The sequence below is a fragment of the Prorops nasuta genome, unplaced genomic scaffold, assembly GCF_024137725.1.
Source record: "Prorops nasuta isolate Cenicafe-Biocafe unplaced genomic scaffold, Cenicafe_Pnas_1.2 PNAS00020, whole genome shotgun sequence".
NCBI classification, from domain to species: Eukaryota; Metazoa; Arthropoda; class Insecta; order Hymenoptera; family Bethylidae; genus Prorops; species Prorops nasuta.
In genome coordinates, this window is record NW_027116817.1 from 2,286,626 (window position 1) to 2,310,842 (window position 24,217).

The 24,217-nt window shown below is 36.6% G+C and overlaps 1 protein-coding gene across 1 annotated transcript; it reads right to left on the reverse strand.

Moving 5' to 3' along the window:
- Positions 1 to 2,060: 2,060 nt before the first annotated feature.
- LOC136780823 (uncharacterized) lies at positions 2,061 to 2,930 on the reverse strand. Its single transcript, XM_066739367.1, has one exon. The coding sequence runs from the start codon at positions 2,928 to 2,930 to the stop codon at positions 2,061 to 2,063; it is 870 nt and encodes a 289-aa protein (XP_066595464.1).
- Between the last annotated feature and the right edge of the window lie 21,287 nt (positions 2,931 to 24,217).

The window sequence follows — 24,217 nt, forward strand, 5'->3', positions numbered from 1 at the left end:
ATTCCCTGTTAAACTTCAACTCCCATGATCACCTTTGATCACGGTCGCAAGGTGATATCTTCACCGTAACACTTCGAAAAAAAATCCTAAAATTTTTTTTTTTCGAAAATTTAGGTGTTTTTTATGTTTCAATCGAGCATATCTCTTTTCCTGTGAGTTTTATCATGATTCTGGCAACGGATTCTGAAAGAGCATGCAATTTTACATCAGAATATGTGGTTCAAGAATTTTTTCAACGCCAATTACATAGGAAAAAATCACTTTGAAAACGTGCAAGAAATTTTGACATTTTGGACGTTAATGGGTTAAATATAGTTCTTTTTCTACACGTGCCGACGATAAAATTGCAACAATGTCCAACCTATTAGACTTTATTAGCGGATGGAAGTTCATACGCTGACGACTAAATGAATACATTATTCCTTATAAGAAGTCTTTGAAGTTCGAGTATCGATGCATCAGCAAATGCATTTTGATGCATAATCGATTACATTATTCATGCATGCATGCATGCATGTGCGCTTACACACACACACACACACAGCTCATCGAAATTTACTCGTGCAGACAATTATGTTCTCTTAAAGTGGAGGGAGAGGGAGAGAGAGAGAGAGCAAAAAACTTACCTTTTTCATGCTGATAAAGATACTCACTGCCTTGCCGACGGGGTCGGGGCCTTGTCGGCGGCGCGCATCCAGGTACGCATCCTCTTACACCCTTTACCCCCCTCGGCGGCGGCGGCGACGGGAAAAAATGCACGGGATTTTGAAAAGGGGTGACGGTGGGGGCGGGGCCAGGGGACCCACCACCCACCCACCCTAAAACGGACACGAACCATATTTGGACATAACCATATTTGGTTCGAAACTTTTTTTTGGACATGCCCATATATGGCTCGATCCTTATTTGGAATAACCCCCTCACCTCTCTTCACCTCCCCTCACCTACACTTCATCCAGGTCCTGTCTAGCCCTACTACTTCTATCTCTGTCAGACTTATGCGAAAATCCCAAAGCATCTGATACGAGATAACGCAAACTTGCTAATAATATTTAAGCAGGATGGAACTAATCTGAAGCATGTTTTCAACGATCACGTCAACAGTGATATGTCGTATGAGAAATTTCTCACATTGTGTTCGAACTGTTGGAGTCGCGATTACGGTTTCTTAGTAATAGACAAGGATAGCTCTCTGAACAACGGTCGATATCGCAAAGGTTTCAACGAGTACGCCACGATCGAGTGAACGGCCTTGAGGATCAGTTTTGATCGACGAACAGGCCGGTCGGATCTGTTAAGAAACCGCGTCAGTTGATAATCGAGTGCCAGTTTGAACAGGTCGGTTGGATTTGTTAAAAACCGTGTCAGTTAGATCGGTTTATAACTGTTTTAAAAAAAAACCTCCCCCTCCAAAACAGCATCGCGATGGATGAAAAATCGCTTCTGAAGAGGATCGCCAAGACGAGCGAGGTCATTCGCGACAAGCATCGTGCCTTGAAATCGGAGAAGGCGATAATGGAGAGCAGTTTGAACGAGACATTCAAGCCGATAGTCGATCCATTGAAGAAACTCGTTTCACAAACGGAGGATAGTGATAACATAAATAATAATAATTCTTTTTTCAAATACAACGATAAATTGAGGAGGGGAGCCTACATCACATCGACACCGCATCGAGTTGCTAAGGCTGTGTTTACAGTAGATGCATATTCTGACGAAAAATCGTTCGGACGAATCAAAAATATAAAATTGTAAGAAACAGATGAATGCTTTCAGAGAATGCGTTTCGTTTGATCATGTACGAGCAGAACTAACAGAAGACGCTAGTCGTTGAAACAAATGAATGTTTCTTACGACATCATTCGCATACCAGTATCGTAAATCTCATAAATCATATAATGGATAACGAACAATTAATTAACTTAGTCTTTCAAAAACAATGTCTCTGGAATATGAAAGACAAATCCTATCATAACAGAGATTTAGCACGTCGAATGTGGGAAGAAATTAGTAAGGAAATGAATTATAATGGTAAATACATATTTATTTCTTTTTAATAATTATATGACATGATATTGCATTTGCACTTCTCCAACTGAACTCGTAAAATATTTATTATAAATTTCTCTTACTTCACTCGCGTTTTGTCCATAGTTATTACAACTTCGTGTACCAGGCATTCTTATTTCTAACACGTTATAAATGTTATTAGAATTAGGAGAACCCTCTTTATCAATAATAATATTATGCAGTAAACAGATGCATTTTATTACAATGTCAATATTTTTCGGCTCCATTTGTAACTCAGATTTTAAACATCTCCATGTAGCGGTTAAAATTCCAAACGTGCATTCAATGCAACGCCGAGCTCTAGACAATCTGTAGTTAAAAATTCTTTCATCTCTGCTAAGATTCAATTTAGAATATGGTTTTAACAAATATGATTTTAATGGATAGGCATCGTCGCCTACCATTACGAAAGGAGTCAAGATATCTGTTGATGGAATACATTGATAATTTGGTATGTTTAAAGTTGTAGATTCTAATCGTTTATAGATATTTGATTGAGAAAAAATTCCTCCATCGCTTTGTTTACCGTAAGCACCAACATCGATAGCGATGAATTTACAATTTGCATCAGCTATACCTTGTAGTACGATAGAAAAATGTTGCTTATAGTTATAATAAAACGATCCTGAATGTTGAGGGCACTTGATCCGAATATGTTGTCCATCTATGCTTCCGATGCAGTTAGGAAAATTCCATTTTTTGTAGTAGTTGCTTGCTATGATTTTCCAATTATCTTCAGTTGGTAATTCCATGTGTTTATCATGAAAACAATTCCATATTGCTGAACATACTTCATAAACAATTTGTCGTATTGTGCAATGTGAAATTCTATACGAAAAACTTAATGCTCTAAATGACATTCCGGTAGATAAGAATCTGAAACAAAATTTATTTTCAGTGGAAACAGTAAAATCCAAATGGCGAAATTTAAGGGATACTTTTAGAAAAGAATTAAATAAAGTTTCGATAAAACGTTCAGGTAGCGAAGGAGGAGTGGTTAAAGAGTCAACGTGGTTATATTTTAAGAGTATGATGTTCCTCAAAGACCATTTTTACCCCGAAAAATGGTCAGTAACATACCAGAATATGAAACTACTGAAGATTATGAATCATCGATTATAGATGACCCTCAAAATCAAGACGATTCGCAAGAAACTGAACAGATAAATGAATTAGACAAAAATACAGAGTCTGAGACTTTTGTAGTTCCTCAAATTAAACGAGCCAAAAATATGAAGTCAAGTGCTATTGAAAAACTGATAGATCTTGAGGAACGTAAATTACAAGAATTTAAGAAAAAAAGTATTGTTAAGAATGATAACATGAACGGAGATGCTGATTATCACTTTCTAATTAGCTTATTACCATATTTACAAAAAGTCCCTGAAAATAGAAAAATGTTTGTTCGAACTAAACTGCAACAAGTGTTTTGTGATGAAGAACAGTCCAAAAACGCACATTACTATGGGAGTTCCCAAAATCTGCATTATACTTCAAATGCAAATTATAATAGTAATCCCCTTTCGGCAGGAAATTCTTCACTACATTCTTGGGAAAATTCAGTGCCCTTAAACACTTCAGCAGGACAACATATGTTTGAAAATTGATAAAATATTTATATATAACTGATAGTGGAAATTTATTTTTAAATAATATTTTACTTCATTTATGCCAATTATCGTTGTAATTATTATTTTTATATATTTTATTATCAAAATGTTTATTCTTACCTTAAAGTTACTGCTAATTTTTCTTCTGCTGATATGCATTTGCGAAAATTTGATTGTTTTGTTAAACTTCCTTGAATTTTTGTAAGGATGTAATTGAATGTATTTATTTTCATTCGAAAGTATTGAAAAAATTTTGTTGGTTCACTTAATAAATCATTAAAAAGAATATGATATTCTCCCTTTGTTTCTCTTGATGCAATTATTTTACTCACATGTTCTTTTTTTTTTATTTATTAATAATATCTTTAACATAGGATTTTCAAAATAATAAGAGACATCGTCGGGATCCATTTTCGCTTAAAGCTATATGCGTACTAAACCGAATTAATCGTTAAAACACGCACTTACTGAAAATAATTTATTTTAACGATTAAATCTTACGAATTCGTCAGAACGATTTTTCGTCAGAATATGCATCTACTGTAAACGTAGCCTAAAAGAGCGAAGAATCTTAGTAGTAGTGATGAAACTATTACGAATGCATCGGATTTCATGACCGACGACGAGTCTTCTATAACCGATCAATCGTTGCCCGATTCAAAAATAAGTTTGCTAGATAAATTAAATATTGATGAAAACAAGGAACCAGGCTTGTTACAATATGCCTTTCTACATAATCGAATACATCAGATCCCTGGCAAGTATATTAAATTACTTCTGACCGATAGGGAAAACTTGATTGATCGTGCTTTTGGACCTCGTTATGAAAAAGAACAACTGACGCTAGGTAGATGTAAATTTGATATTAGTCATGAAGGAGATATTATTCTCGATAAGACGCTATACACCGATACAGTAGGTACTTATGAACTAGTTTTCATGAAAGAACCCAATCGAGCTATTATAAAACCCGAAGATTTAGAACAATACAAGAGTATTCTCAATCAAACTAAGGCGCATAAACTGTTAAACGATAGTTTAAAAAAAACAAAGGGTAATAAAGGTGTAAAATATATAAAAATTATGAAACCATTGCTATTGGGAAAACCAATGTTACCGCCTGATCGGTTACCATCAACATCAGGCGCAAGAAAATCGTCAACGTCAGGCGCAAATAAAGCGGCAACATCATCATCATAAAAAAAAGGAATAAAAGTCTTATGCTTGTCACCGAGGGACCAATCAACTACGTACATTGGAACGATCCTAATGAATTGATCGAACGTTTGAGACTTTTGTTCGCATCGGTGCCTGCCGGTAATACGAGTCATCACAACGAGATACAGTCGATAATCGAGGAGTTGCGCGACGAGGATCTTATCGTATAAAGAAAGTTGCACGTTATATTTTTACCTCAGTATAATATCAACGTCTTTCGATAGCACGAGGTAAAAAAAAATTAAATGTCTGATTCCTGCTGTTGTGAAATTTGCATTTGTTTAACATACATCGTAGACTGTATACTCTCGGCATTACGAGCCATCAAAAAGAGGAATAATAATAATAACGAGGAACAAGAGACTGATTTTTGAAAAAAAAAAGTGACAGTAGTGCATTTATTTTGAAATGTCGATAAATAAATTTGGAATTGGACTAGATGGTGAGAGTAGGAAACACTTTCACGAACCAAATTTAGAATATTTACTGCTTGAATTTAAACAATATTTGACAATGACATTGAATAAACATAATGAACAATTTGAGAAAAAGATGAACCAAATTTTGCAAACAATGTGTAAAAAAATGGTGAGAAATTGAGTAAGCAAGATCTGATACTTGAAACAGATGGAACTATCAGTGTTAATTTATAAGAATTGTCGAGCAGGACAAGAGTCTGTCTATTTTTTTTTTTTGAAAAAAAAAATGAGCAAAGAAAAGATACAGTTGGTGGAGGAGCTCCATGCACCGGCGAGGATAAATTTTCCACGCAGAAGAGTCATCGTGCGCGGCTTCGACGATCTCTGGCAGGCCGATCTTGTTGATATGCGTAATTACGTCGATGCGGGTGACCAGTACATTCTCACTGTAATCGATACCCTCTCGAAATATGCTTGGTCGGTGGCATTAACGGGAATCCGTAAGCGCTACGAAGCTTTCACCGGACTACTGCCTTTTGTTAACAGCGCCATCTATTAGTAGCGAGTTGTATTTGGAGGGAGGCAGAGAATTGAGGAGAAGTGTGACTCCTCCCCATCCCCACCACCCAATAATGCAAGGAGCAGTTACAGCTGTGTAAGGTGCACGCGCCACTCTTTGCTTCACGCATACTACACCAGAGTATATATGTCGGTGAGCTGTCACAACACAATAGCAGAATGGAGTAATTGTCTGGATGACATTTAGCCGACTAACCTATTTTGGTGTATCAAAATTATTTATTTCCATGAAGAATTGTGTGTTTAGTTAGATCTTTTTGATTGCAATGGAGTGTAGATTAAATTTTCTAGAGTGGTGCAGTGAGTGGTAAATCTGCAGAAAATCCACAGGAAAATATATGGTTATGATAGTGAAGTAAAAAATAAGTGTGAATTGTGTTATTTTATAAAGAAGGTTCACAAAGAAAATTAATTTGAATACTGAAATAGTATTTTGTGAAAATGTTATGTATAGGTTAGAAGGCAAAAGAAATGTTTTGTGAAGAAAGTGATTTCTTTTATAATAGATGCTAGTATTGTGCATATACTGGATCATCTCAATTTTGCTACAGAACGCATGTTTTATCTGACGTATACCTTTTGAAATGTCTTCAAACATTGCCTTCGCTTACATGTCAAGCTATGATTCGTATGCAAACTTCTGTGTCATGTAAGTGCTTTATATGTTTTAAGTTGTCATTAGTGAATTATTTATTTGATCAATAATTTCTAGTTATTTGAAGAAAGTGAGATTGCATATCAATGATGGATTTGATAATGCGATTGTACTAACTTATGGTGAACTTAGTATTGTTATATGATAGTCGGTGGTTAATTCTTCTACAGTTGGGAAAAATACAGATTTGGCTATTAATAAAAATACAAAAACAATTATTTCTTTCTTACGAAGCACAATGAGCTGTGATAATTACTGTTTTCTTAGAAGAATGTTTGAGAGAAACCATTAAGTGATCCATAAGACAGCTTCTTGTATTTTGAAAGATAGAAGTAATTGTTTTTATCCTTTCATTGATAATTAAATCTATATATTTCACTCATTGTAGTAGGAGGAAGCGAAGACTGTCATGTAATCTGAAACAACATAAAGTCCACTGTAAGCTAGTTATGTTTGACACGTACCATTCAAAATTCATCACTGATGTACAGTTTTACATTCTTAGAAAATCTGGAAAATATGTGTAAATAAGTACCACAATAATGACAATTAGAAATACATAAAGCATTCAAGGTAAGCAGGAGCCTGCAGACTAATTGCAGCCTACATGGTATCCGAAGCAATGTCTCAAGACATTTGAAAGAATATTTGAGTCAAATATGCTTGAAAGGGTCCAGTGTTTGTACGTAACTGGTGTTTATTATAAAAAACAATTCCTTTGCCTTGCAACCTATACCAAATGTCACAAAATACTTTCCATTTAAGAATTAGTTAATTTCTCAATTTAAATTAATAAAGTAGTGTGTGTGGATTTTCTGCAGATTATATGCTTATACTGCCCATCTAAAAAGTTCCAATTACAGTCTACTTTAGTCAAAAAGATGAAACTATATCTATGGGCACATCTTTATATACATAGAAATAAATATGTATAGTAAGGTAGAACCACCCATAGTACCAAAGAAAATTTATTTCTCTATTTTCGCTATTTATTTGCTAAAAATTAAATTTTCTGCTCATATAATTTAGCAAAAAATTAGAGATAAAGTTGAGTGTTCCAAATTAACATTAACTTAGACCTCTCTAATGGTAGAAGTTAGTGGAAATATGATTGTAAAAAAGTGCACAAAATTTTTTTTGTAACAAAGTATAAAGAAAATTTAAAAACTATAAACCCACAGTAAGATACAGAAATTAGCCACAGTCCAGTAGAACATACGCATGATATCAATAATACTGCTTCCATTCACAGGAAGCAAAAGAACTGAAGTACTGTGAAATATATTACATTATTATATTCGTAATATTTTGCTACCTGAAACAACTGAGCAAGGAAATTATTAATGCAACAACAACTCTAAAGACACTCAGCAGTATTAGCACAAATAGATTTCTCGAGAATGGATTTTTTGATGGCCCAGAAGTTATGAAATGTGGAGCAGTAGCTTCTACTAACATTCCATGTACTAACACTGCTAATTGCCTTTAGAATTGTAGAATTAATAATTTCCTTGCTCAGCTGTTTTAGGTAGCATAATGTTACGAATAGAATAATGTAATGTATTGCGTAGCACTTCATTTTATTGCTTCCTGTGGATGGAAGCAGTTTTATTGATATCATGCCCATCTCCTAGTGGATTATCGCTAACTTCTGTATCCTACTTTTGGTTTATGGTTTTTAAATTTTCTTTATATTTTTTTAAATGAAAAAAATATACTACACTTTTTTTCATTCATGTTTCCACTAGTTTTTGCCGTTTGGGGGGTCTAAGTTTACGTTACCGGGGAACCCTCAATGTCGTCTTTAACTTCCTGCTAAATTATTTCAGCAAATAATTTAATTTCTTACCAAATCAATATCAAAAAATAAAGCGTTACTTTTCCTGTATCCAAAATTGTCTTTGTCGCTACGGGTGGTTCTAGCTTAGTATATATGAAAAAAAAGATAATTTCTTTTTATTCGTCGGCTAAAAGTAACTGCATACAATTTACTCACACCTCTATTTCTTTTTCGCTCTCGATTTTGCAGAAATATTGAAAATTTTGCAATCAAAGCTTTCAGCATTCATTACTATATGGTTTATACATGCATGTACATTTGAAGAAAAGAAAGTAACATAATGGTAATCAGTCCTTATGTAAGCCTACTTATTTACACAAATATTACATAATCAGTGCCATCCACCATTGACAAAGAAAGAAATTACTTTTAGTTAAATAAATTAAATATATCACAGAAGCTGTACTGGAAAGATTTTTACACGCGATTACATGAAACTAAAGAACGTGTGTTGTATTTATTAACAAAGTATAGTCTTCTTCATTTGTCTCAATGATAACTGAATTGTAATTTTTATGAAATAACGTTTAATTTTCTGCAATCCATGAGTATAGCTTTAATTCATAAATCGACATAACAGAGCGAAAGATTGCTCTGAACCTTCCAATGTATTCTATGTAATTTAAAATAAATTAGAAATCGAGAGAGAAAAAGAAATATGAAAAGAATTATAACGTTTTTCGAGATACCTCTGCTTATTGTGACAGCAATGAAATACTCAACCTAGGTGTCCGGTCAGCAGAGAATGATGCACCTTGCACGAAGATACTGCTCCTTGCCCTAAGTTCTTATTCTGGAATCTTTTGGTTTAACAATGAAAATATTATCTGCTTTTGAGAGAGCGCAATCTACAAGGAAAAAATTGCACTTTTCTCAATAGATATGAATATCCTATTAAAAATCCATGAAAGATTTAGGGGATATTCGCCATTGAAGAATTTAAAAATGATAGTATTTTTCATTTTCTTACAAAAGCAGATAAATATTTTACGTCACAATGGTGCAAACTGTGTGCAGAGCTGTAATATGACACCAATGTGACGTTCTTTCGGCATCAGTGTTCGACAATTGTGGATTAACAATTGACATTACAACGATGTTACTTGGGAAAATGGGTTTTTGCCAAGTATGCACAAACGAATGTACAATGCATATCTTTGCGAGCAACCGATTTAGCGACAAGTCGGAAATCATTATGCTCATAAAAGGAAAAAGAAAAAACATGTTAATTTTCACGTTTTACAAGAAGAAATACATCTGCTTTTCTACGCGCGCAATCTCAGGAAAAATTGCACTTTCCTCAATAGACATGTATATCCTGTTAAAAATCTTTGACAGATTTAGAGGATACTCGCCATTGAGGACAATATAAAAGATTAAATCTTTCATTCTGTTGGGAAAGCAGACAATTCTTTCTTTTCAATAATTTCCATTAAATGTTTCCGCATTGCAGAAATATTTCTTGAGTACGTCTCTCCAATCGGGTCTTTACCCTGTGTTACAGAGGTAGCAAATGCTGCGGCGTATACTCCGCAGCTATAAGAATCCGACTGAGCTTGTACCCTTGGAAATTGCATATTGGATATTTTAATCCAAGGGTACCGTACTGATATATATTTACGTTCAGCAACGGAAAGCTTTTCGTACGTACAATTCGGTAAACTGTCGTAAACGATAAGCTTTTCATTTTCAACGTAAATGCATCTCCAATGATCAGTGCAATTGCCACCTATTATTGCAATACTTTTAGGCTTTGTTACAGGTTTCACTAAACCTGGATATGCAATAAATAAGGTACTTTCTGTTTCAAAATTGGTGTTCTCTCTGACTACTTTGAGAAATGCGTCGAGAGACGCATCATTCAATTTTGATTTATTTGGCAATATATTGTTTTTTATGTCTTTCAGAGGAGTTACTAGGGTGTCTATAATGCGTCGGCGTTTCTCCGCACTTTCAACATTATCAATATGTTTTGATTCACCTAGTATGACGCACTCGTCTTCGTCCGAAAGATCGTCTAATTTTCTTTTTTGCAACGCATCGGTTTCCTTCTTTTTTTTATTTTCCTTCGCGATGCGTGCTTCAAGAATATATGTGGGTTCACGGATTTCCATATTACGATTGTAACGACTGTCAATGATTTCTGGAAGCAGACACTCTTCGTAAAAACGAGTCAGTTTCGTTTTCATTTCTTGATTCCAGAAATCATCGTCTCTTTCGACTCGTATCGTTACAGTACTTCTTGGTGTCCATATTGCAAATATGCAATAATTTCTATGCGTAATATGCAGTTGTCCTTGTACCTGGTAATAATGTACATGAGTTTTTTTCATTTCATATCCACTATTACCTTTTTTTACAACTGTACTCCATGCACCCAATACTGAAACAGCCTCTTCCGCTGTCATATTTTCTGCCGACGCTGGGCATTTTATCTCTACCAGCCCATCGTCGTCTATCAACCCATCAGGGGTTGCTCCCAAATATGGAAATTCTGCATCTATAAATAATCCACAAATGCGAATAGATTTATTAATCAAAATTTCCAATTGTTTCCTTGCTACAAATTCATTTTCTCGGCCATATTGCATTGCCGGAGTATTTGCAAGCGAAGGAAACAATATTTGTTTGACCGTTAAAGCACAGGATGTGCAGGGTCGCATGCGACATATTCGGCCAAAATTGGAAGCTGTTAACATCTTTTTTCTTAGTGATAACCACAATTCCGATTGTGATTGTTCTCTAGTTTCTTTTTCGATATCTTCCCGTTTGCATTGGTTCTCACGCAAACTTTGGAAATGCATCTCGCATTGCATATCGAAAACGGTTTTTGACATATCGGGTCTTTGGGATGCATGTCCGTAAAACTGATTTTTTTTCTCAGACTTTTTGTAGCATCTTTCCCTACCCTTTTCTGCACGAAAATTTCGCGTATATGCAACCTTCTTTTTTCGCTGCTTTTCTATTTTAGCTAGCGTAGGAACTATTTCCTTACCCGCATACGTATGTACTTCTGAAAGCACTTGTTGCGTGTTAAATTGCAATACAGCAGAATTTACTCTTGCATTGTATTGGCCTCTTGCGCCAAAATTTATTCTTTTGCCACCGACTTCTTTACAAATTAAACCGTTGAATGATTCAACTGGATTGTTTGTAAAATTTAACAGCAAGCTCTCTGAGTAATGACTCAGATGCGCGATTGCGTCTTGAATTTTATCATAAAAACCGTACTTCTTTAAGGAATCAACGTTATCATCAACGTTCATTCCCTCACAGTTCTTTTCAAAGCTGCAATCTTTGCATGTTAAATGATGGCCAAATGCGTGGTTTATTACATTCATTATATCATTGTGCAGCAATTTTGATTTTTCCTTCATGCAGCCATTCCCAGTTATTCTATTCGCGATCGCATCTTCGATCATTCTACGAATAGTCACATCGCTACGTGTAACTAGGTTCTTCACTTTGAAAAAGTCTTTGCCTCTGGGGCCTCCATAATCAGACTTTTTCCCAGCATCCCTTATTTTTCTGCATGCGTTACGAAATAAATGATTGCTACACTCAATTTTACTCACGATAACGCCGTACTGCTTATACGGATCGTTATCAATTATCGTTTTAAAAACGTTACTATCGCCATCAGCGATAAACGTTTTATAAATTAATCCATGCATTTCTAAACTGCATTTGAAACCTTCTGCTATGGCATCACTTTCCATAGCAGCGGAGCTGCAGTCTCTATCAAAATTTTTAAAGCAGGTGTGCAATGGTGGACTTTTTTCTTGCCTCTCGTAGTGATTACAAAAGGCACAATATTTATTTCTAATACCGACAAAAAGAACTTTTCCGGTAACATGACCTACAATTGCACCTGTACCTGACAGGGAATCATATTTCGTACCGTACGATCTTTTTAGCCAGCTGCCGTCCACGACTACGGTTATATATGGAACATCAGCAATAACATGTCCTCTTTCAATTGCTAATGCTCGTTCCATATCACCTGCTTCTATCATTTGTTTAGCGGCTGTCTCAGTAAACAAGTCTATAACTTTAGCCATGTGTTTATTGTACGTTTTAGCCGTCATTGTTGACACATTTATGGAACCGAACAATTCTTCGAATTGGGAATGCCCAATACCAGAAGAAACTGTTCCCAATACTGCAGCAGTATTCACATCAAATGTATCTGACTTTTCATAAGGCTCAGACCACATACTGTCCTTATAGCCGCATACTTGGCATTTGAAAAACAGTTTGGTCAAAAGCCCGTTCTTTTGCATTTTTATTAATTGCCAATCCTTGAATTTGCACTGGTCATCTTTTCGATGATCTTCATAGATTCTTTGTAGTTCACCGAATAGATGACCAATGTTAAAAATTCTACGATCGGCTAAGAAGTTCAAATTACTTCCGACAGAACTTTCTTTCAATAATTCGTCACGTACAATAGATTCGTCAGTTTCCAACATTGACGAACTATTGCTAGTAACATAATTACTGTTTCCGACACTGTCAGTTCCATTATCATTTGTGGTGGCAGTAATTTCGTCACTGTCTATAGTTACGTTACTGCTGTCACCAATTACGGTCATATGTTTCATAGTAACAACATTAACATTATTATTAACGTCGTTACTTTCAATAACATTGCCCGTGTTTTTAATATTACTGCAATTGCTTAATAAAGTAATATCATTGTTAAGAGTTTTGTCGATAATAGTAACATCATTTGATTCTTTTTTAATGCCGTTACTTTTATCAAGATCAACTCCCGTTATAACAATATCATTTTCCAAAGCAATCTTTACTCTTTCTGCCAAATTCTTTCTAGTAACAACATTACTTTCATTAGTACCGTCGTTACTTTCAACAATATTAACAGTGTTCTCATTACTACTGCAATTGCTTAGAAATGAAATATTATTGTCAACAGTTTCATTGGTATGAATAATATCATTCATTTCCGTAGTAACATCGTTACTTCGACCAATTTCGACTGCTACTATAACAATATTTCCTTCTGAAGCAATCTTTCCGGTACCAGCCAAATTGCTACTAGTAACAACATTACTTTTATTAGTAACGTCGTTACTTTCAGCGGCATTGACCGTACTATTCTTAGTAACGTTGTTACTATTTAAAGTAACATCGTTACCTTCTATAGTAATACTGTCACCGTTGCCAGTTACATTATTACTATCAATAACAATACTTTCAAAAATATCGTTATTTACCTTTAGTTCATTTTTGCCGGCAACAGAGGATCTTTCGAAACTCTTGGCAAACCTGAACTGCGTCAAATTCCATCCTCTTCGCTTCCTGGACAACGCCTTCGAAGCGCACTTTTGGCTGTTACGCCCCATTTCTTCGTATGGATCACTGTAAACATTGCAACATAAATACATATATTTCACATTAATGGAACATATATAGGCAGTCGCCTAAAACAATAAAAAATACCAGTATAATTACATACTACAAAATTTCAGTTTCTACGTCACACAGTTAATACTACATTCAAAATAAATTTTAGGAAGGTCTTAGTGCTAAATAAATAATATTAATACACAAGTTCAAAAGTATATTTCATATTAATCCTCTGAGCTAGAATACATACGAATCATATAATATAGTTTGTTCTACAAACATAGTCGCATAAGCAATAACTTGACTTCCGTGAGGCTGCAAAAATTGCATCATGCCGCAAAAAGCCACAATACGCCAATTTTCGTACTGCCCGAAACACTTTTTCGCACATGAATCGGTAACACTATTTCAAGGCAATTTTTTAAAAATATGATCCTGGAAGCAAAGGAAAGGCTATTTTATGCTGTAAGTAATAATGTGACTTAGATGATCCAGCAAAAATTGCATCATGTCGCAAAATGCAATGATACGCCAATTTTCGTACTTCCCCATGCGCATTTTTGAATTTGAATCTATAATAATATTCCAAGGTAATTTTTTAAAAATATCACGTCGGTAGCAAAGAAAAGGGTATTTTATGCTGTAAAGAATAAACTGACTTAGGTGAGCCAGCAAAAATTGCAACATGCCGCAAAACGCCAGGATACGCCAATTTCCGTACTGCCCCATGCGTTTCTTTAAATTTGCATCCGTAATACTATATCAAGGCAATTTTTTAAAAATATGATCGTGGAAGCAAAGGAAAGGCTATTTTATGCTGTAAGTAATAATGTGACTTAGACGATCCAGCAAAAATTGCAACATGACGGAAAACGCCAGGATACGCCAATTTCCGTACTGCCCCATGCGTTTCTTTGAATTTGCATCCGTAATACTATTTCAAGGCAATTTTTTAAAAATATGATCCTGGCATGTAGCTGAAGCTAGCAGACCAAAACTAGCAGACCAGACGGCGAGAGATTGAGAACCGCTGCTATCTTAAAATGTCAATAATTTGAGAAAATTGTTATATTTTAAACGGAAAACGATGCACATTCATTAAATAAGTATTGTTGCAACAAAAAATTGACTATATAAAGTAATTAACATCATCATTAAGAAAGAAGACGCGATTCAACGATTATTTATTTATTTTTAATTTTCTTACATAAGAAATTTTTTAAAAAGATGAAAGTGGTGTCAAAAGAAAGGATTTTTTATGCCCTCAACAAAGAACTGACTTTCAAGAGGTAGCAAAAATTCCTTCATGGCAAAAAACACCAAAAACTGTAATTTTCTTGTTGCTCGAAGCGTATTCTTACGAAAAAATCCCAATTGCAGTATCAGGGAAATTTTTTAAAAAGATGAAAGTGATATCAATAGAAAGGATTTTTAATGCTCAAGAGAAGAACCTAACTTTTATGTGGTAGCAAAAATTTTTTCATGTCGAAAAATACCAGCAGAACAATTTTTGTGTCGCTCGAAGTGTTTTTTACTTATAGCTTGTCATGTATACCTTGTCATGTATAAATCTATATATTTTATCAGGGAAATTTGTTAAAAAGATGAGATTGATATGGAAAGATAAGGTTTTTTAAGCAGAACCAAATGCAATAATTTTTTTTAGACAGCAAAAATTCCTTTGTGGTGCAAATTGGAATAACATACATAACTTACCATCGAAGAAGAATGTTATTTTTGATAATACAGTGTTTTTCACTGTGAATAAATTTTTTCCTGCCTCGCAAAATTAATGCATTTGGTTTTAATTGAAAACCCCTTATTTGGTCATACCAGTTTCATGTCTTTAAAAAATTTCCCTGATATTACAATAGATAGGGATTGGTACGTGAGAAAGTGTTTCGGGCAGCATGAAAAATGGAACCTTTTGGGGTTTTTGGCTATGAAATAATTTTTGCTGTGTTATAAAATTCAATGCGTTGTATTTTGGGCTTGAAACAATCTTTCTTTTTATATCACATTTATATTTCTTAAAAATTTTTTGTCCTGATAGTAATCCTTCGAACGTGACAAATTTTTTTCAATATTATATATTGATTCGCACTCTCGTGTTTTGCGCCATGAAGGAAAATCTATTGCCCTATGGTCACACACACACACATTGGTGCATTTCATTTGACTGTTTTATATAAAGTAGGATCAAGTCAAATGAGTAGTTATTTCTTTTTTTTTTGTTTTTATCTAGTACTTCCTTGTTTTGGCAAGGAAAAACACGTTACTGTATATCACTGGAATATGATAGAATTCGGCTAGAAGTTATGCGTGGTTCTCCCACCCTTGATGCTTTGTAACATCAAAAGGGGTGAGTGTACCCACTAAAAAATGTTACGAGATAGATTAAAGGTCACTCCTCTCTAACATGCCTTTATGTAGAGTATGACAAGTTAAAATGATACTTTAATAAAAGTGTTAACGTTTAAAGAAAATACTAATAATATCTGGAACGATGAACTGTACGAGAAAGCATGCTAATTGAATAATAAAAATATATGTAAATTCAAATTTAAATGTAACATTAACTAGTTTTATGGAATTTGGGTTAAGAGATTGGAACAGTAGTCTATGGTTGGAATTGGTAAACTTTTTAAGCTTATAATTTTATGCGGTTTTTCCTTTTCAACAATCAAGTCACCTTCAAAAAATATTTTGCGATTGTTAGTTATTTCCACTTCTAAGCTTGTAGAAACATTTGCTTCATAAATAATTTTTGCTATGGACTTTCTTGCTTGTTTTAAATCTGTGTCCTTAAATGTTATATTCAATCCTGTTGACACTATGTAGCCCCAGACACAAACATGTACTCCACAATTTCCTGATATTTTACCAAATTCGTCACATTGGTAAGGGATATCTGTAGGAATAAAAAGTTTCCATTCACACCACTCTACTTTTTTGTGTTTAATTTTATCAATAAACCAACATTATTTGTCGATTAAAGATGTTGGTGGTTTTTTGTGTAATGAGTCAAAATATAAAAATATTTTATTAGTAAAATTAATTAATAACAATGTCCAATGGTTTCTGAAAAAAAACAGGAACAAGCCATATTTTAAATATATTGACGTTTGCTATTGCCCATTTCTGGAAACCTCTACTAATTCTTCCTTTCAATAACATTTCGGTTAAAAAGGTTTCTATTGTCGTAATTTTCTCAGGGGCATAGGATTTTAAAATTGAAAAAAAGCTATTAATTGTTATGTACATAGAATAAACATACATAACTCATTGCTATTATAAGCACTATATAATTAATATTATTAATATTATTATCATTTAAAGATATAATTAATAACTCTAAATCTATCATGATTATATTAAAATATCAATAGCCTCATTGTAAAGGAGAGATACTCCTAAAAGCGACAAATTCCTAAATGTAATACGAAGCGCCAGACGCAGCTCGTTCACACAGTCGCCAAGGCTAAGTCCCGACACGTGGCAAAATGCACTTCGACGGCAGTCGAATGTTCTAGAACAATGACGCATTTGACCATTGGGACCCGCAAATGTTACCATATAAGGTGATGTTTGACGCTGCACTTTGAGGGTAGGAGCCCCAAACGTGCAGCCCCAAAAATCAGTTCGAGTCAAAAGCTAGAAGGAACCAGTCGAGTCTCCTAGGACCTTCAGTCCTCTTATTTCTTAAACTTATCCAGGCAATCCTTTGTCTCTTAAAACTATAATTATCTAGCTCATAGCTTTGGTTATCAATTTGTATAAAAAGAAACATTGTAAATCAAACGTCAATAAACTTTATTATACAAAAGAATTTCGAGTTTGTCGTGAATCAGCGATTGAACCACAACAAACTGGTGGCAGCGGTGGGATCCGTTGACTGGTGAAGATCAAACCTACATAAATCTTCATCCCAAGGAAAATCAAGAAAATTCTATTTCTTCGATCGACCAACCTCTACAAGGACGAACCGACGTGGACGATCAACGATACTCAACGAGACATCCGCCAACTTCGCCTTTCTCAGCAACGGAGCGACAAACCCACAACTTCGAGGTTCACCCCGCATACTACCTCACGACTACAAGAAATCAACGACTGGAAACCAGCAGAACTTGCAGCCAGCCAACCAGTGAAAATGAGCTTTTGGTGAGTACGGTACCAATCATATCAGTAGCAATTTTAATTGTGAACTTTGTAACCGCGAGCCCATAGCGTTCGTAGTACTAAATTTCTTCCATGTACCGTAATCCCGATAATTTAGACCGAACTCAATCTGAACCCAGTCTAACTCCCGCGACACATAGCGTACCTCGACCAAATCGTGTTTCAATCTCCCGAGAGATAGACAGTTGCATCTCTCAATTAGGGAATAGAACTTTGCGTACTCTTAGGGAAACCGACGAAGGAACCCCATTTCGAAACGTAAATACGCGAAGACGGAATAGACTAACTATGGCTCACCGTGGCAACGCGAATAACGACGCCCCAGATTTAGACCATAGTTACACCGCGGAACGTCCCCCTATCAGAATAGAAGACGCACCAACAAACACGATTCCACTTGACGAAAGCGTACCTCCTAGCGCCATAGATGCTGAAATTAGAAGATTACACCACAGCATAAGGCCCCGCGATATTAGCATAATGGAAGAAGAAAACGCGAGACTGAGAGACGAACTCTCCAGGTTACGACAAAATTTTAATAGGTTCCCCTCGAGGACCTCCACGGCAAGACCGACACAAAGAACATCGTATGTGACTCCATGCGAAAGACCTCGATACGCGCCAGATCTAGACGATGAGGAAGAAGAAGAACCTCACCACGGATATGCTTCCCTACACGTAACTCTTGGAAGAATTCCAAAGTATAAAGGAGACCCAGACGAGCTAGAACCGTTTGTGAATTCCATAATTATGGCAAACCAAAATCTACACCCGTTAGATAGAGACGAATTTCTACGGCAGGTTAGATTCACTATACTAAGAGGCAAAGCTTACACCGAAACTAAGCACAAAGTAATCGAAAATATCGAGCAACTAATACGAGAATTAGAAGAAGCATTCAAACCCCGACGGTCTACCGCGACCCTTCAAAATAGTTTAAATCGATGCCGACAAGGAAAAGATGAATCGGTACGATCCTATGCTTCTCGACTAGAAGACATATTATCAGGTTTGAAAGAAAGATGCATCACGCCAGCAAATGATCCGGCTAAAAACGAAGCCATAGAAGAATTGTTAACGCAACAAGCGAAACATCAATTCATAAAAGGATTGAATTTTAAACTCCAAGTTATGGTAGCATCTTGTGAGCGTGCAACTCTAAGAGAATCAATTGCTATCGCAATCGATCGTGAATCCTTGACTCGCTCCGACGAAGAGTACAGAACTCAACAGGGCTCGACCCATGGCAGACGCGATAACCAAGGACAACAACGATCCTCCGGACAACGGAATAATTCGCACCTCCATTGCAAACGCTGCGATAGGAAAGGACATGTAGCCGAAAAGTGCTACGCGCGACTTAGCAACGCAAAACGGACTCAGAGTCACTCATCTTCCGTTAACAAAGTATCCACCTCTTGCAATTATTGCAAAAAACCAGGACACACCGTCCAAGAGTGCCGCACATTAAAAGCAAAGCGAGAAAGAGAAGCTCAACAGAATGCAAATAATTCAGAGCAACCAATTAACGAAAACCTGAATCGACCAACACCTGTAGGAAATTTAACCGCTAATATGGTATTATGTACTCCCATAAAAAATCTGATCGAAGTACAAGCCGCTGAATTCATACGACCAGCAACCTTACTCTTCGATACTGGAGCCGATGTCTCCATAATTAAAATAAAAGTCCTGCGCAAGGAAACGATAGCTGACAAAACCCCGATTACGCTAACAGGAATAAGTGGAACACCTGTAAAGACGCTTGGATCAGTTTACCTACACGTAAAAGTCGGAAAATACACTATAGCCCATAAATTTCAAATAGTACCAGACACCTTTTCGCTAATAGCCGACGGACTAATCGGTATGGATTTCTGGAAAAGAAACAGTTTCCATTATGAAAAGGACGTGTCCTTGACGATGCTGGGACACACCTGGCCAATGAAACAAGTAGTATCACGCACGGTATCACTAAAACCGAGATCCCAAACATTAGTAGCCGCGTTAACAGATAGTAAACAAGACGGCATTGTAAACGGACACCAAATACTACCTGGAGTGTATATAGGTAACTGTGCCACTAGGCCAACCAACTCTACCTGCTGCGTCAGCATCTTGAACATCACGGAGAAAGAACTAGAGATACCCTTGCCTACAGTTGTGTTAGAAGATATTCCGAGTCCACCGACTCAGGGCAACGACCCTTCTGTACCCATAACAGTATACGCTGTAAATAATTGCGCCAGCGATCGACTCGCCCGGCTAAAGTCTCAATTAGAACTAAATCATTTAAATCGGGAAGAATTGCGCACTCTAACAGAAATCTGTGAGGAATACAATGATATATTTCACTTAGAAGGTGACAAACTCCTCACCACTGAAGCGGTAAAACACACTATTACCTTGGTAGAAAATACCAAGCCTATCTTCAAGAAACCCTATAGGTTACCTGAAAAGCATAAACAGGAAATTGATAAACAAATTTCTCAGCTAGAAGCTGACGGAATAGTACGGCCGAGCCGAAGCCAGTGGAACGCGCCACTGCTCGTGGTACCCAAGAAACCCGATGCACAAGGAAATATAAAAATGCGCATCGTCGTAGATTTTCGCAAGCTAAACGAAGCTACTATAGGTGATGCCTATCCATTGCCAAACATCACCGAAATATTGGACCAACTAGGCCACTCGAAATATTTCACCACCCTTGACCTAGCCTCTGGATTTCACCAGATAGGCATGGCTGAAGAAGACAAGGAAAAAACTGCCTTCTCCACACCCCTAGGGCACTACGAGTACAACCGCATGCCCTTTGGATTGAAAAACGCGCCAGCTACGTTTCAACGTTTAATGAACACCGTATTATCCGGACTCCAAGGGATCCAATGTTTCGTTTACCTTGACGACATAGTAATTCACGCCCCTACTCTAATAGAGCACAATAAAAGACTAAAACAAGTGTTCATTCGATTGCGTGAAAATACTCTAAAGCTGCAACCGGAAAAATGCCGTTTCCTTCGCAAGGAAACTTGCTACCTGGGTCATATAATTACGGACAAAGGCATCTCTCCAGACCCAACTAAAATAGAAGCTGTAAAAAATTTTCCAGCACCCAAGAGCGTAAAGGACGTACAATCCTTTTTAGGCCTAGCAGGCTATTACCGAAGGTTCATTGACCATTTTGCTGACCTGTCGAAACCCATGACGAACCTGTTAAAGAAAGGAGTGAAGTTCAACTGGACCTCCCTAGAACAATCATCATTTGAAAATCTAAAGGAAAGATTGACTACTGCACCACTTTTACAGTATCCAGACTTTCATCTTCCTTTCATTCTGACCACGGACGCCTCCAATAAAGCAATAGGAGCCGTGTTATCGCAAGGCGAGGTAGGCAAAGACCTCCCCGTTGCTTACGCCAGCAGAACGCTTAACAAGGCCGAAGTAAACTACAGCACCACGGAAAAAGAATTAGCAGCTATAGTTTGGGCTGTACAAAATTTTCGACCTTACTTATATGGTACTAGATTTACCATCATCACCGATCATCAACCACTTACTTGGCTTTTCAATGTAGAAAACCCAGGCTCCAGATTGATGCGTTGGAGATTAAAGCTAGCCGAGTACGATTACGAAATTAGATACAAACCAGGTACTCAGAATACAAACGCAGATGCGCTAAGTCGTATATACGTGACCACGCGCTCAAGAGCACGGCAAGCCGCCCCAAGGCCAACCGACTCAGACGAGGATGCAACCTCAGCTAACTCCGACGCCGAGGAAAAAACAGCTGATGAGAAGTCATCAACCTATACTCCCGCAATGATAAACCAAATCCTTTACGAATATCACGATACTCCCTTCGGAGGACATGAAGGCGTAAATAGAACTCTGCAAAGAATTAAAATTAGACACGTTTGGCCAAATATGAAAAAGGACATTGAAGAATACATAAAAAAATGTGACAAGTGCCAGCGCAATAAAACAGGCAACGTGAAACGTGCACCAATGCAGATAACAGACACGCCAGTAGAACCCTTCGAAAAGGTCGCCCTAGATATAATAGGACCATACCCTGCGACCAAACAAGGAAATAAGTATGCCTTAACCTTCCAAGACCTTTTCACAAGGTACAGCATAGCCCTACCAATTCAAGACCAGTCAGCCTCTACTGTGGCACGACTATTCGTTGAAAGGATCATTTTTTCTTACGGGCTACCCCAAAAGGTTTTAACTGACCAGGGCACTAACTTTCTAAGTAACCTCTTTAAGGACGTCTGTAAGCTATTAAAAATTGACAAAATACAGACCACGGCATACCACCCACAGTCGAATGGTGCGCTAGAAAGGTCGCACCGAACATTGGCGTCGTACTTAAAAAACTTTGTCAACGAAGATTTAGATAACTGGGACGAATGGTTACCCTACGCCATGTTCACCTATAACACTACGCCACACACAGCTACAGGCCGAACGCCTTTTTCACTGCTATTCGGACGCGAGGTTGAATTACCGACCACGCTCAAATATCCGCCGCAACCTACGTATACATTTGAAGATTATTATAACGAGCTTCGCGAAAGAATTCGCTCAACAGGTAACGTCATGAAGGACCAATTAATACGGGAAAAGGAAAAATCGAAGATCTATTATGATCACAATACTCAAGAATCAAATTACGAAGTAGGAGACCAAGTATTGTTAAAGCGAGAAATGATTCGCGCTGGAAGACCGAAGAAATTGGAACCCCTATACGACGGTCCCTATACCATAACCGCAAAACTAAGCGAGTTAAATTATGAGTTAGCAGTAGGTAAGAAGAAAATCGTAACCCACGTCAATAGGCTAAAGCCGTATCACGTATAGTTACCGACTCATACACTCACATACACTATCCTCTCTTAACTCTTTTTCCCATCGCCCTAATCAATTTCCTACTACAATTTACTCTTATAATTACTATTAAAATTAAATCAATTCTATATGCTACTACCACTAGAATTATCTAACCATAATAATTAAATTTTATGAATAATCAACCTTACCAATTTTTTTTTATCAAAATCAACCCTTAAATATTTTCGTTACAATTAATAAGTAAATCTCGATTAAAAAAAAAAAAAAAAAAAAAAAGGAAAGAGATATATATACATAATTTTAATCCCTAAGATATTTTTATAAGTTTTCCCCTCCCTTATTATCATTAGAATTTCTCTAATTCCTCCTTCCTCCCTCTTGCCCTAACTATCTCTAAAAACTTAAATATCAGGGAAAGGTACTAAAATTAGAAATAAGACATACATTTAAATAAATCGGAATTTATTCAAAACCAAAAGAGTCAACACGCCTCCACTCACAATTGTTACAACAATTTTTTTTTAATATATAAACATTTATTTTATTTTGAATACAAATTTTTTTTTTTTTAACTAAATTAAACCGTGGTAACGGAGGACGTCCTTCTCCTCCAACGGCGGACCCGTCCACCCTTCAACCTGCTGGTTGGGATACCCCCAACCACGGTAGGGCTCCACCCCGGTGTACTGGAGCCACCGTATTCCAAACAAGTCGAAGACGACCCAGAAGCTGTCCTCCAGGCAGTCATAGTCCCACTCGTGATGCCTCTGGATGCGGTCCGACTTTCGGCACATCCTCCGGAACTGCACCGCACCCACGTTGAAAATTATGACTAAATAAACAAAAAAAAAAGGGGATAGAAACAACGAAATTAAAATTAATTAGAAACAAAAACAAAAAAAAGAGAGAGAGACACTCACCATCATCCAGCCTTAAGAAAAGGCGACGCCCCTGGCCGTCAATCTCTCCACGGTCGTACATGTCTTTTCGTTTGTACACTTGGACAGCCATTGCACAATAACTCTGGGAAACTTTGAAACTTTTTCGGTCGAATCAAGACGAAATGAAATTCCCCGCACGGGAACCACTAATATATAGTGCATTCCCCACTTCACGCAAATTCACGCAAAAACGCTGACCCAATGTCTACGAACTAGACGCACCTTCGCGACCGACTAAAATAACTCCCATGTAGAAATAAAACTTGTTTAAATTTTACATATTAAAATTCCAAAATTAACCAAACATACCCTTTATTATAGGTGCATGCTGACCCTTATGGTCATAACGATCCACAGAAGCTCCCAGCAAGTCCAAAATATTCCCATCAAAGGTCAACCGGGACTATTCTATGAAAAATTCGGCACGGTCAATTTTTATAAAGAGAAATGGAAATTAGTGATAACTACCGACATAGTAG